This window comes from Medicago sativa, chromosome 5, assembly GCF_051527215.1.
Source record: "Medicago sativa cultivar Bolivia chromosome 5, Bolivia_mono, whole genome shotgun sequence".
Lineage (NCBI taxonomy): Eukaryota > Viridiplantae > Streptophyta > Magnoliopsida > Fabales > Fabaceae > Medicago > Medicago sativa.
Window position 1 is genome coordinate 43,946,126 of NC_140753.1, and position 15,198 is coordinate 43,961,323.

The 15,198-nt window shown below is 36.4% G+C and overlaps 1 protein-coding gene, 1 long non-coding RNA gene and 1 pseudogene across 3 annotated transcripts; 2 read left to right on the plus strand and 1 right to left on the minus strand.

Moving 5' to 3' along the window:
* Positions 1-15,198, plus strand: part of LOC146922313 (uncharacterized) — a 145,238-nt pseudogene that overhangs the window by 52,103 nt on the left and 77,937 nt on the right.
* On the minus strand, positions 9,098-11,145 carry LOC146922316 (uncharacterized). 2 transcript variants are annotated; one of them, XM_085715302.1, is made up of 2 exons: positions 9,649-11,145; positions 9,098-9,412 (listed from the first exon to the last, which is right to left on the minus strand). In XM_085715302.1, exons 1-2 carry the CDS (start codon positions 10,250-10,252, stop codon positions 9,378-9,380), a joined length of 639 nt encoding a protein of 212 aa, XP_085571428.1. In that variant the 5' UTR covers positions 10,253-11,145; the 3' UTR covers positions 9,098-9,377. The 2 variants fall into 2 exon arrangements, with proteins under 2 accessions (XP_085571428.1, XP_085571430.1); XM_085715304.1 differs by having other exon boundaries at positions 9,098-9,403; positions 9,649-10,990.
* On the plus strand, positions 13,005-14,273 carry LOC146922317 (uncharacterized). The gene is made up of 3 exons (XR_015010844.1): positions 13,005-13,479; positions 13,896-14,020; positions 14,135-14,273. It is a non-coding gene; the product is annotated as an uncharacterized LOC146922317 (long non-coding RNA).

Consider the following 15,198-nt stretch of genomic DNA (forward strand, 5'->3'; position numbering starts at 1 on the left):
CCCACTTTGAGTTTGAGGGAGGCTATTAGAGTATAGAGAATAAACCATAGTTAGTTGAGATGTAAACTATGGTTAGTTGTTTAGTTAGTTAGTTAGAGTGTTTGAGAAGCTTGGTTAAGAGATAGTTACACAACTAAACTCTATATATAGGAACACTCATGTATCATTTCATAAATCTTTTTCAATACAATTCATAATGAATTCTAAGGGTTTTCCCTATGTTTCTTCCTATCATTCATACTTCTCCTATGAAGCTAATCTCAATCTCTATGATCCTATTATTTCTGATATGGTATCAGAGCGATACCGTTGCGTATATAGCGATCGTGAAGATGAAGATTTGGCTACTGAAGATGAAGACAGGGAACTTGTTTCTGACTGTGATGATGAAGTTCTAAGCGAAGATGAAGATTGCTCATCTGAATCTCTACGTCAAGCATCACCATTCCAAGAAGCTATGGAGAATGGCTGTGTTTCGCAGATGATGAAGAAGACGACTTATCTCTTCCCTAACTTCTCAAAGCAGCAAGATTCAATTCTTGAATCTGGAATCATGGAGTGAAAGCATTGGTTCGATCTTACTCAATTGTTTTCCGGTGTCACTGTGAACAGTTCGATCAAGATCGACAAAATCACCGATTCAAGAACCACTGAGTTCTTGTTTCCCATTCCAAGTTTGATTCAGTTTTCATGCTTCAAGTTTGAGAAGTTGGTTTCGGCAACAACGACAACACTGCCAGAACGTGTCAATTTCTTTTACAATCTTCATGGCGTCCACATCAAAGTATTTGATCCCGGTGGTAATTTTTGTTATTCATCGTCCTCATTTCTGTCAAGCTCAGTTTGCATTTCATCTGTTTCCGTTAGGATCTTCGTGTTCGATTCCAACTGCAATCGATTGTGTTCGCTGTTGCGTCTGTTTCGAGATGGTGGTTCTGCATTTGTATTTGATCCTGGTGGAAATCACTATGTATCGTTGCCCTCTTTTTCTGTCAAGTTCTTTTTCAATTTCGTTTTTCATGTACACAAGCTTTTTCATCAATCGGTTATGGTGGATACCATGGGATAGAGGGAAGCAACCGTTCTCCGATGAAACTCACAGTCACGTTCTTTTCCAGAAGCAGAGTGTTTTGGTGAGGCAACTTTGAAGGCTTGCGTTTCTTGCTGGACAATCGCATTTTTGGCTGTTTTCCGTGTTTGGATTGTCATGTTTGCAAGATCGTTTAGTTTTGGTCTTATTGCTTCCATAAATTGCAAATTGCTTCCGTAAATTGCAATTTTCCTCTGTTTTGTTCAAAGCAGGCACGTTTTCGTTCAGATGCAATTTTCGGCCAATTGTGATTCAGATTCGTGTTTCCAGAATCAATGTGTTAAGAAGAAGCAGAAAAGTTTCTTTAGGATAAGCCCATTATGGTTCAGAATCGTGTCTTGCATAATCACTTTGTTTGGAAAATTAGGCTGGTTGCAGATTTTCAGAAGGAGATGCAGAGTGTTTGTGTTCTCGTGTTACAAATTTCCAGCTGGATTGGGCTTCATTAACTCTGTGCTTGGGTCTCTACATTGCTGGATTATCATTTGATAGTTTTTTCTCCCAATTTTACTTAGTTGCTTCAGTATAAACAAATTGTAATTTCCATAGTATTTCAAACTCAAATTGGTGAATTTTCCCACTTTGAGTTTGAGGGAGGCTATTAGAGTATAGAGAATAAACCATAGTTAGTTGAGATGTAAACTATGGTTAGTTGTTTAGTTAGTTAGTTAGAGTGTTTGAGAAGCTTGGTTAAGAGTTAGTTACACAACTAAACTCTATATATAGGAACACTCATGTATCATTTCATAAATCTTTTTCAATACAATTCATAATGAATTCTAAGGGTTTTCCCTATGTTTCTTCCTATCATTCATACTTCTCCTATGAAGCTAATCTCAATCTCTATGATCCTATTATTTCTGATATGGTATCAGAGCGATACCGTTGCGTATATAGCGATCGTGAAGATGAAGATTTGGCTACTGAAGATGAAGACAGGGAACTTGTTTCTGACTGTGATGATGAAGTTCTAAGCGAAGATGAAGATTGCTCATCTGAATCTCTACGTCAAGCATCACCATTCCAAGAAGCTATGGAGAATGGCTGTGTTTCGCAGATGATGAAGAAGACGACTTATCTCTTCCCTAACTTCTCAAAGCAGCAAGATTCAATTCTTGAATCTGGAATCATGGAGTGAAAGCATTGGTTCGATCTTACTCAATTGTTTTCCGGTGTCACTGTGAACAGTTCGATCAAGATCGACAAAATCACCGATTCAAGAACCACTGAGTTCTTGTTTCCCATTCCAAGTTTGATTCAGTTTTCATGCTTCAAGTTTGAGAAGTTGGTTTCGGCAACAACGACAACACTGCCAGAACGTGTCAATTTCTTTTACAATCTTCATGGCGTCCACATCAAAGTATTTGATCCCGGTGGTAATTTTTGTTATTCATCGTCCTCATTTCTGTCAAGCTCAGTTTGCATTTCATCTGTTTCCGTTAGGATCTTCGTGTTCGATTCCAACTGCAATCGATTGTGTTCGCTGTTGCGTCTGTTTCGAGATGGTGGTTCTGCATTTGTATTTGATCCTGGTGGAAATCACTATGTATCGTTGCCCTCTTTTTCTGTCAAGTTCTTTTTCAATTTCGTTTTTCATGTACACAAGCTTTTTCATCAATCGGTTATGGTGGATACCATGGGATAGAGGGAAGCAACCGTTCTCCGATGAAACTCACAGTCACGTTCTTTTCCAGAAGCAGAGTGTTTTGGTGAGGCAACTTTGAAGGCTTGCGTTTCTTGCTGGACAATCGCATTTTTGGCTGTTTTCCGTGTTTGGATTGTCATGTTTGCAAGATCGTTTAGTTTTGGTCTTATTGCTTCCATAAATTGCAAATTGCTTCCGTAAATTGCAATTTTCCTCTGTTTTGTTCAAAGCAGGCACGTTTTCGTTCAGATGCAATTTTCGGCCAATTGTGATTCAGATTCGTGTTTCCAGAATCAATGTGTTAAGAAGAAGCAGAAAAGTTTCTTTAGGATAAGCCCATTATGGTTCAGAATCGTGTCTTGCATAATCACTTTGTTTGGAAAATTAGGCTGGTTGCAGATTTTCAGAAGGAGATGCAGAGTGTTTGTGTTCTCGTGTTACAAATTTCCAGCTGGATTGGGCTTCATTAACTCTGTGCTTGGGTCTCTACATTGCTGGATTATCATTTGATAGTTTTTTCTCCCAATTTTACTTAGTTGCTTCAGTATAAACAAATTGTAATTTCCATAGTATTTCAAACTCAAATTGGTGAATTTTCCCACTTTGAGTTTGAGGGAGGCTATTAGAGTATAGAGAATAAACCATAGTTAGTTGAGATGTAAACTATGGTTAGTTGTTTAGTTAGTTAGTTAGAGTGTTTGAGAAGCTTGGTTAAGAGATAGTTACACAACTAAACTCTATATATAGGAACACTCATGTATCATTTCATAAATCTTTTTCAATACAATTCATAATGAATTCTAAGGGTTTTCCCTATGTTTTTTCCTATCATTCATACTTCTCCTATGAAGCTAATCTCAATCTCTATGATCCTATTATTTCTGATATGGTATCAAAGCGATACCGTTGCGTATATAGCGATCGTGAAGATGAAGATTTGGCTACTGAAGATGAAGACAGGGAACTTGTTTCTGACTGTGATGATGAAGTTCTAAGCGAAGATGAAGATTGCTCATCTGAATCTCTACGTCAAGCATCACCATTCCAAGAAGCTATGGAGAATGGCTGTGTTTCGCAGATGATGAAGAAGACGACTTATCTCTTCCCTAACTTCTCAAAGCAGCAAGATTCAATTCTTGAATCTGGAATCATGGAGTGAAAGCATTGGTTCGATCTTACTCAATTGTTTTCCGGTGTCACTGTGAACAGTTCGATCAAGATCGACAAAATCACCGATTCAAGAACCACTGAGTTCTTGTTTCCCATTCCAAGTTTGATTCAGTTTTCATGCTTCAAGTTTGAGAAGTTGGTTTCGGCAACAACGACAACACTGCCAGAACGTGTCAATTTCTTTTACAATCTTCATGGCGTCCACATCAAAGTATTTGATCCCGGTGGTAATTTTTGTTATTCATCGTCCTCATTTCTGTCAAGCTCAGTTTGCATTTCATCTGTTTCCGTTAGGATCTTCGTGTTCGATTCCAACTGCAATCGATTGTGTTCGCTGTTGCGTCTGTTTCGAGATGGTGGTTCTGCATTTGTATTTGATCCTGGTGGAAATCACTATGTATCGTTGCCCTCTTTTTCTGTCAAGTTCTTTTTCAATTTCGTTTTTCATGTACACAAGCTTTTTCATCAATCGGTTATGGTGGATACCATGGGATAGAGGGAAGCAACCGTTCTCCGATGAAACTCACAGTCACGTTCTTTTCCAGAAGCAGAGTGTTTTGGTGAGGCAACTTTGAAGGCTTGCGTTTCTTGCTGGACAATCGCATTTTTGGCTGTTTTCCGTGTTTGGATTGTCATGTTTGCAAGATCGTTTAGTTTTGGTCTTATTGCTTCCATAAATTGCAAATTGCTTCCGTAAATTGCAATTTTCCTCTGTTTTGTTCAAAGCAGGCACGTTTTCGTTCAGATGCAATTTTCGGCCAATTGTGATTCAGATTCGTGTTTCCAGAATCAATGTGTTAAGAAGAAGCAGAAAAGTTTCTTTAGGATAAGCCCATTATGGTTCAGAATCGTGTCTTGCATAATCACTTTGTTTGGAAAATTAGGCTGGTTGCAGATTTTCAGAAGGAGATGCAGAGTGTTTGTGTTCTCGTGTTACAAATTTCCAGCTGGATTGGGCTTCATTAACTCTGTGCTTGGGTCTCTACATTGCTGGATTATCATTTGATAGTTTTTTCTCCCAATTTTACTTAGTTGCTTCAGTATAAACAAATTGTAATTTCCATAGTATTTCAAACTCAAATTGGTGAATTTTCCCACTTTGAGTTTGAGGGAGGCTATTAGAGTATAGAGAATAAACCATAGTTAGTTGAGATGTAAACTATGGTTAGTTGTTTAGTTAGTTAGTTAGAGTGTTTGAGAAGCTTGGTTAAGAGTTAGTTACACAACTAAACTCTATATATAGGAACACTCATGTATCATTTCATAAATCTTTTTCAATACAATTCATAATGAATTCTAAGGGTTTTCCCTATGTTTCTTCCTATCATTCATACTTCTCCTATGAAGCTAATCTCAATCTCTATGATCCTATTATTTCTGATAGACACTATTCCAAGAATGATCAAAATTTGCAATTTCAACATGAAACATTAATGTGTCCTTTCTCTCATTTTGGCATGATCAAATACAACCGGAAAGCATGCAACAATTTAATGATAGAAAAGTGATAAACAATCTTTTTTTAAAGAATTCAAAAGTTATAATAGATAAAATCTTCCTTTATAGCACAAGGAGTGCCTCAAAGGAAATAAACGAGCTTACAAACAAAGCAAAGCAAAGCTAGATAGCTAGCCAAAAGAGGAAAAAAAAATGAAACATAATAAAGTAGGATAACCAAGTCAGACTAACACATAAGACCACAATGTGTGATAGTCGCAAAAATAATGAGTTATCTGATTTCAACCACCACCAAAAATGAAATTTTATGCGCTCAAGTATTTGGTCCATCGGTAGCTCTGTATTTCAAAATATCATTGCATTGCATACCATCCATGCCAACCTAATAGTAGCCAATCAAATAACTTGAAGAACAAAATTCCTTTCCTAAAAACATAAGAAACCCCAAATTGTTGTGCATGCTCCAAATCATTAGTTGGGTTATGGTTGAAATACGCAACCACCAATGAATTAAATACCAATTACTGCCAAAAGAATTGCAACCTAAGATAGTGATTAATTGATTCTTCATTGCTACAACCCCCGATACAGTTCTTTGCCCCTTGGAGCACACCCTATAACAAAATAAGTTATCTTTTGTTGAAATCCTTTTGTTAAGAATTCTCCATGCAAAAAACGACACCTTTAGAGACCCTGCTATGTTCCATATTATGTCAGAATGAAAACTAATTATTGGCTGCTCGAACGAGAGATTATCTGATACGCATCTTTGAATGTGTATCCATGAGGAAAGATGGGCAACCAAACCCATCTATCACTCACCATCTAGCCATAGGTCACTATAAGAATATAATTCCCTAATTGTATTGATATCATTTGTGAAAATATATACAAATGTTTACAAACCTATTTAGGAAATTAAAACAATTCTCATGAATTGTGATTCATGGCTAATGAATGGCTAATCAATACTAATGAAAGGCTCATGAATTGTAATTCATGGCTAATGAATGGCTAATCAATACTAATGAAAGACTAATCAATATTTACAAGTGAAACAATGAATATAAACATATTCTAATACTCCCCCGCAGTTGAAGCGGGAGGTTAATGAACGTGAGGCTGTCTCTAAAATCTTGAAAAAGAATTAAGGGAAGACCCTTGGTAAAGATATCTGCAATTTGATATCTTGAGGGAACGTGAAGAACGCGAACATGACCTCGAGCTACCTTTTCACGAACAAAATGGATGTCCATCTCAATATGTTTCGTTCGTTGGTGCTGAACTGGGTTACCTGAAAGATATATTGCACTTACATTGTCACAGTAAACCATGGTGGCTTTGTGAATAGGAAAATGTAACTCAAGAAGTAGATTGCGTAACCAACATGATTCAGCAACAACATTTGCAACTCCACGGTATTCGGCTTCAGCACTAGAGCGAGATAATGTGGGTTGCCTCTTGGACGACCATGAGAGTAGGTTATCCCCAAGAAACACACAATAACCAGAGGTGGAACGTCTAGTGTCGGGGCACCCTCCCCAATCAGCATCTGTATAAGAAATTAAGGAGGAAGTAGATGATGGATAAAGATGTAAACCATGATGGATGGTGCCTCGAATGTAGCGTAAAATACGTCTGAGAGCATGCATGTGAGCTTCCATGGGATTGTGCATGAAGAGACATATTTGTTGTACTGCATAAGAAATGTCTAGTCGAGTGAAAGTGAGATACTGAAGTGCACCTGCAAGGCTTCGATAGAGAGTTGGATCTTCAAATGGAGAGCTATCAGTTGCACTCAGTTTCGGTTTTGTATCAACCGGTGTGAGGCAGGGTTTGCAAGATGACATGCCAGCACGGACAAGAATTTCTTCTGCGTACTTCTTTTGTGAGAGAAATAGACCTTGGGAGTGGCGAGTGACTGCAATACCCAAGAAGAAGTGTAGGGGTCCCAAATCTTTCATAGCAAATTCTGAACTTAGTAGTGAAATGGTAGATTTTCTCAAACTATCGGAAGAAGTAGTGAGAATAATATCATCCACATATAAGAGGAGGTAAGCTATTTGAGTGCCTTTCTTGTAGATAAAGAGAGAGTGATCACAATTGCTTTGAGAGAAGCCAATTGAAGAAACATAATCTGCAAATCGTTTGTACCAAGTTCTAGGAGCCTGTTTTAGACCATATAAAGATTTGCGGAGAAGGCACACATGATGTGGATTTTTCGGGTCCCTGAAGCCTAACGGTTGATGCATGTACACTGTTTCTTTTAGCTCGCCATGTAGAAAAGCATTTTTTACATCTAATTGATGAATTTGCCAAGATTTTGACATAGCAATACTAAGGACAGTCCGAATTGTTGCTGGTTTAACAACCGGGCTAAATGTTTCTCCACAATCAATGCCAACCTGTTGACCTGCACCATCACCTACAAGTCGGGCTTTATGCCTCTCAAAAGAACCATCAGATTTCTCTTTATGTCTAAAAATCCACATAGATCTTATTACATTGAAATTAGGTGGCCATGGTACTAAGTCCCACGTCTTATTCTTAATTAGAGCATTATATTCATCATCCATGGCCATTTTCCAATTTGGGTCTTTAAGTGCAGACACTGGGTTTTTAGGTAGAGGAGATTTGGTAACATGGTTGTGTAGGCCACAATATTTTGGATTTGGCTTAAAAATTCCATGTTGACTCCTAGTTACCGGTTTGGAGTCTGTTTGTAAAACTGGTTGGAAAATAAGAGGAGGTGATGGTTGGTTTGTTATTTGAGAGTGCGATTGTGTAACTGAGGTGTGGGAAAGAGGTGTGGTACAACTTTGAGGGCTGGGCCGTGTTGTAGGAGAAGGGGAGGTGGGTGGTTGATATGAAGAATTAAGATTAGGTGGAGTGTTTTGGTGGTTTGAAGTTGGTGAGGAAGGCTGGTATATTTGATGAGCCAGTGGGCTTTGATTTGGGTCGGATTGAGTTTGAGTCAAGAGGTGGTTGATGATGTAAGGTGATAAATCATCATCTAGGAATGTGTATGTTGTGGGTTTAGGAGTGTGTATCTTTGCATAAGGAAAAGTTGTTTCGTCAAATATGACATGACGACAAATGATAATTTTGTTTGAAGATAACTCAAGACACTTGTAACCTCTATGATTTGACGGGTACCCAAGAAAGACACATGGTGTAGAACGAGGTTGAAGTTTATGTATTGTAGTGGAAGGAATGAGAGGATAACATAAACATCCAAACACACGTAAGTGAGAATAAGATGGGTCTTTTTGATATAACATTTTAAGAGGTGACTCAAAATTGATAGTTTTACCAGGTAAAATGTTCAAAAGATAGGTTGCCATTTCTAGAGCATAATGCCAAAATGATGAGGGTAACGATGCATGAAGTAACAAAGTTCGAATAATACTGTTAATGGAACGTATTTTTCGTTCTGATTTTCCATTTTGAGAAGATGTATATGGGCAAGACAAACGAAAATGAATTCCATTGGTTTCACATATTTTTCGAAAATTGTTATTTACATACTCACGACCATTGTCACACTGAATGGTTTTAATTTCCTTTTGAAATTGTGTGTTTATGTAAGCACGAAGTTTTTGAAAGCAAGAGTATACTTGAGATTTTTGTGAAATGGGAAATGTCCACAAAAAATTTGAGTAATCATCCAAAAACAGAACATAATATTTGTGACCTAACGAACTTAAGACAGGAGATGTCCATACATCGCTATGTAAAATATCAAAAGGCAACAAGCTATGATTATGGGAATTCATAAATGGCAATTTAACATGTTTACCAAGAGGACAAGATTGACAAAAAGGAGAATGTATTTTCCTAGAATCATTACATTCAATCAATTTATTTTGTCTAAGAGAAATTAAAACTTGTTTTCCTGGATGACCTAAGCGATCATGCCAAAGAGATGACGACAAACCTGCAAAGGATGATGTAGGCTCGACTTTATTTGTGGAAATGGTGCTGGTGGTGATAGGGTATAGGTCGCCACGACTCTCACATCTCATTAGAGCCGTCCCCGTCTGAAAGTCCTTCACAGAAAAACCAAACGGGTCAAATTCAATTGAAACTTTATTATCTATAGTAAATTTACGAACAGATACTAAATTTTTAATCAAATTAGGGGCATGTAGTACATTTTTTAGGATAAGAGGGGGGTGGGGTGAGGGAATGTATGCACTACCTATACCATATATTGGAACTGAATGACCATTTCCTACGATGATTTTATTAGATTTGCTCAATTTAGTATAAGACGAGAGATTACCTTGCGAGGATGTCATGTGAAAGGTAGCACCGATGTCCATATACCACGACTGATCTGGCTGAGCAAGATTAAGGGTGTGAATAGCATTCTCAATATCAGTTGGAGTGGGTGCATTCACATTAAGGGCAGCTTGTGGTTTTGGCCCAAGAATTCCTCCTTGTGGGACAGTATTGTTAGACCGGTTCCAATTGTAAGTAGGGTAAGGACATGGTGGCATGTTCCATTGAGCTGCCCATTGTTGCCATGGTGTCCATTGTTGCTGCCATGGTGCTTGCTGTCCTCGACCACCAGAACGACCACCTCTTCCATTATTTCGGCCACCGTTGTTGTTGCGGTTGTTTTTCTTTCCACGACCGCGAGAATTGTTACGGTTCTGCCCGTTGCTCATGGAGTAGGACGGAGGAGAGACATTAGTCAGTGGTGTGGTGGTGTTAGCCACAAGTGCCGCTGGTGTTGAAGAGGAAGAATCACGAGCAGCACGTTGAAGAATAGTTGATTCTTCGAGCTCTAATCTGGATTTGGCAGCAGCAAAGGTTGGTAAAGGGTCATGTTGCTGGATGTAGGTCACAAATCCGGCATAAGTGTCGGTGAGTCCAGAAATCATTTTCAATACCAAGCGGGTATTGGAAACCGGAGAATCGACATTTGCAAGTTGATCAGAGAGAAGTTTGAGGCGGTTACAGTAAGCCTTGGTGGAAGAGAAATCCTCAAGATTGGTGTTGCTAAACTAGTTTTCAAGTTGCACAGCCCTTGAGTGTTTGTTGTCATTGAACATAGCAGCAATGCGATTCCAACATGCTTCGGCAGTATCGTTAATCACAAGGATAGAGTTGAGGATGTCCTGTGTGACGGTTGCATACATCCATTGCAACACAACAGCGTCAAGACGATTCCAAAGGTCAGAATCGTTGGCTTTGAGATCGGCTGCCGCGCAGATGGTTTTTTCATCAGATGGGGGGATGATATGATCGAGCAGGTTGTGGACACGTGCTTGCACCAAAAAAAGTGCAGTCCAAGAGAGATAAAGGTTGGAATCATTGTCCAATGTCACCGGAATGATGGTTTTGACATTGTTAATGGTGAAAGCGGAATGGATGGTGGTTTTCACCGCCGTAGTAGATTGGCTGGTTGTTGATGAAGTGTCATCAACATTATTTTTGGGGGAATTAGGTTCAACCATTGTAGAAGTGAGGAAAGGGGGGCGACAATTTTGATGATTTTAGGGTTATTGGATCAAAAAGAAAGCTGATACCATATAAGAATATAATTCCCTGATTGTATTGATATCATTTGTGAAAATATATACAAATGTTTACAAACCTATTTAGGAAATTAAAACAATTCTCATGAATTGTGATTCATGGCTAATGAATGGCTAATCAATACTAATGAAAGGCTCATGAATTGTAATTCATGGCTAATGAATGGCTAATCAATACTAATGAAAGACTAATCAATATTTACAAGTGAAACAATGAATATAGACATATTCTAATAGTCACATCAAAAAGATGTACTCTCGTCATCACCAACAATTAATTTTTTCGTATATAATAAAGGATAAGCATAATTAATATTTTAATGGATTCTTCCTTGAATAATAGAAATGTAAACCACAATCCTAAAGGTGATAAATAGTCCAAAATGATTAGAAATCAAAGACTAAACAAGAACATCACAGTTAAAACCAAAATGTCAAAAGATTATAATTCTATCTAAATGCAGAGTTATGCTTCATAAATTATATGCAGAGTAAAGAGTAGAGCAAGGCACAAAACAGTCCCAAAAGATATATATATATATATATATATATATATATATATATATATATATATATATATATATATATATATATTCATAATACGGCATTAAGTTTTTTTTTCTTGACACAATTTTGAAAGGGTTTTTATTCTTTTATATTATATTTATGTAATTTATGTATTTAATTCAATTTAATAACTAATACGTGTATCAATTAAATAACGGGTAGTTGAAATACTCCCTCCGTTCCTTTTTAAGTGTCTCTTTTGGAGAAATTTTTTGTTCCTATTTAATTGTCACTTTCAAAGTTCAATGCATCATTAAATGTTGTTTTACCAATATTATCCTTTGTTATTTATTGCGGAGAGATAAATATATGAAATGAGATGTTAAATTAATAAGGTCATTATAGCAAAAGTATGACTTATTGCATCAAAAGTAGAAACAATTATTGATTGTCTTGATTTGTGTAAAATGTCAAAAAGTGACAATTAAAAAGGAACGGAGGTAGTATTTGTTTATTTTATGTCTATATGCATTAAGGTATCTGATTCGTGTCCGTGGTGGATCTGCGGGTACATATTTTTTTGTCATCCATATTTAAAACCCAAATGTCAAAGATTATCATTCTAACTATATGAAGAAATGAAAATTGCTCCTAATTAGGCATCTATGGTTTGCTCACATGCCCCTTAAACTGACGAAAATACCCCAAAGAAAATGAAATACTTATAAAGAAAACACAAGAAAGATTTAGAAACTTAGTTTTATGTGTAATTTTAGGCACTACTCCATTCATTCCTTTATTCGCTCCTACATTCATTCATTCATGCATACATTCATACATTCATTCAATCATCAAATTAGACACAAATTTTGGAAAGTCAATCATTCATTCATTACAAAGTGAAAATAATTGTTTAGGGGAAAAAAAGTAAAAAAATAAATAAAATTCATTCATACCAACATTCATTAATTCATCATTTACATGAAACAAAAGTGAAAAAGAAAAAAAAAACCTAAATACAACAAAAATCATCTCAAGGCCCAATTCCTTCTTGGAACTTAATACTGAGTGGCAGACGGTGTTTCATCCAGAATCCGCATAAGACATGCAAGTATATCTTTGAATGTCATACCATTTGTGAAATCATCCACCGCAATGGTTCTGCAATCAAAACATGTCACTCCTAAACTCTTATCCTGCTGCACACAGACAAAATTGTAAAACCCCCTATATCTTTTATTTTATTTGTTTTTATTTATTTTCTTGTTCCTAGATAAATAACGTGAATTGCCTAGTTGAAATGACAATCTTATTGGATAAGATGTTCTACTTGTCACTTTATTGTTTGATAAACAATTTGATGCACTTGCCTGAATTCGACCATCATATATCCTAGTAGGACCCAAAAAACTTCATCAATCCATAAAGGTATCATTAATATCTCTTTCTTTAATTTTGACTACCAAACTTTTCATAGTTCTTATCATTTTTAAAAAGAAAGTTGTTTACCAAAAAAAAAAACAAAGAAAGTTACCGATATGGAGAATAGGAGAGAAAATAAATGTAACAAATATCTCCTTGTTCACAGGGGCGGAGCTACATAGTAGTGAGGGGGTTCAACTGAACCCCCTGAACTTAATAAAATTACACCAGTACCCCAATATTATTTGTACTTTGAACCCCCTGGAATTATTTTTTTGCACCTTGACCCAAGGGATGACCCAAGACAGTCTAACACTCAAACCTCATACTCATTTTCTTAAAAATTCCTCTCTCTAACCTTCTCTCTACACTACACACTCTCATCTCCTTTCTTCATTCCTTGCGTTCTCAATCTCGCCGCCGAAAAACCACCGCGCACCACCACTAACAGACCACCGCGCAACGTATCTCCTTTCCTCTTTGTCTCTCTCTCTTGCACTATTTCCGTGTAGCTTCTCAACAACGAAGACGACAACCACCCACCGCGCGCGCACCACCAACAGACCGTGGCTTCTTCCACCACGTCACTACCTTTCTGGTTTTCTCCGACCTCCAATAACATATACACAGCAACACAACAGGTAATGATTCTGAAAATTGGTGATTTGGGAATTTTGAAATTTTAGGGTTTCTAATTTGGGGTTTTTTTTTTGTTAATTCTAAAATTGGGACTTGTTGTTAGTTGTTACTGCTTGCTTGCTGATTGATTGTTTATTTGATTTGTTTAGTTGCTTAAAATTGTGAATATTGTATACTGTATAATTTGTGTATATTGCTAGTTTGCTATCAGTTGTATAGATTGTTGTTTTGAACAGGCATTTTTGAACAAGCAGCTTGTGTATAGGCATTTTTCATGGAACAGAATGTATCAGAATAAAAACAATGCTATCAGTTGTATAGATTGTTGTTTTGAATGTTGTTTCATGGAACAATTGTATCAGAATAGAAACAATGTTATTGCTATCAGTTGTGTAAATTGTTGTTTTGAATGTTGTAGGAGTTTATGGAGAAACTTTTTAAGAGGAGATTACCATCAATTGAGCAAGGATCTAGCTCTCAACGACAAAGACAACATGTTCCATGCAATTGTAGAGTATGCATATGAAGTATTTTGACTACAAGGTACACTGATGCAATGTAATTTTTTGAATATATATTATTATAATTATTAGTAATTAAATATATTATTATAATTATTAGTAATTAAAGTTCGCAAAAATGAACCCCCTGGTCCAGGTTCCTGGCAACGCCACTGCTTGTTCATAGAGGTAGGCTGAAGTTTCATGATATACACAAAAGGGAAACTTTCAACTCTAACTTCTCCTAGGGTTCAGATAAGTAGCTTTTACTTTTATTAGAGACTATGTTTTAGACTATATTTTTTCTTCATTTTTTGTGAATCTCTTTACTTTCCAGGTTGAACAAGGTTATTTTTACTCAATATTTGGAATAATTTCTTTTACGTAGAGATAACTTCCTTCTCTGTCCCAATCATTACGTAGAGATATTTTATTGACACTAGCTCCCACCAAGCTTTTCATATTTCCAATAGCATTTGAAAGATCTTCTGAAGTAGCATAATGTGAATCTGTAGAATGATATTCATCATAAATTGATCATACTAAACAAATGAAGATCTCTTGATTTCTTAACCTGAAGTAGCATAATTTTTCTTTTATGCAACAACTTTTTTTGTAGCTGATTTTGTATTATTATAAAACGTTTCTTTTCTCAATGGTACGTAATATTCTCTTCAGTATAACATAGAAACAATTCAAGACATGGAATTTGTTGTTGTCTTCGTTCAACGGAGCCTTAAAGAAATCAGATGAAGAAGCAAGACCGGTGTAAGTGTTCATAACAACACATTTAAAAGAAAAATGATGTGTTATAATCGAAATAAAAATCAAGAAAAAGCCTAGGACATGATTTAGGAAACATATGAAAAATCGTCTAACTAACATAACTAAAATGCAACCAATTTTTACATCTCTAATAGCCTCTCACAAGCTGGAAGATATTAACGTCATTTTCATCTTGTGAAATATAAAAAAGAAATACTGAAAGACATCGACAAAACTCATGCTCCACATTCCTCGATGCATTTTCTTGCCAAGCTTTGTCTTCAAGGTTCTAGCTAAATAACAACAAGATGAAGAAGAATAAGAATCTGATTGGTTAGAGGACCGAAAAATCGACATGTTGCTCAAATAAAATTTTATTTATTGTAGAAACTGAACCCTAAAGCCAAATTAAATAGAATCAATGAACTTCAAGATATCATCATAAATTGAAAAAGG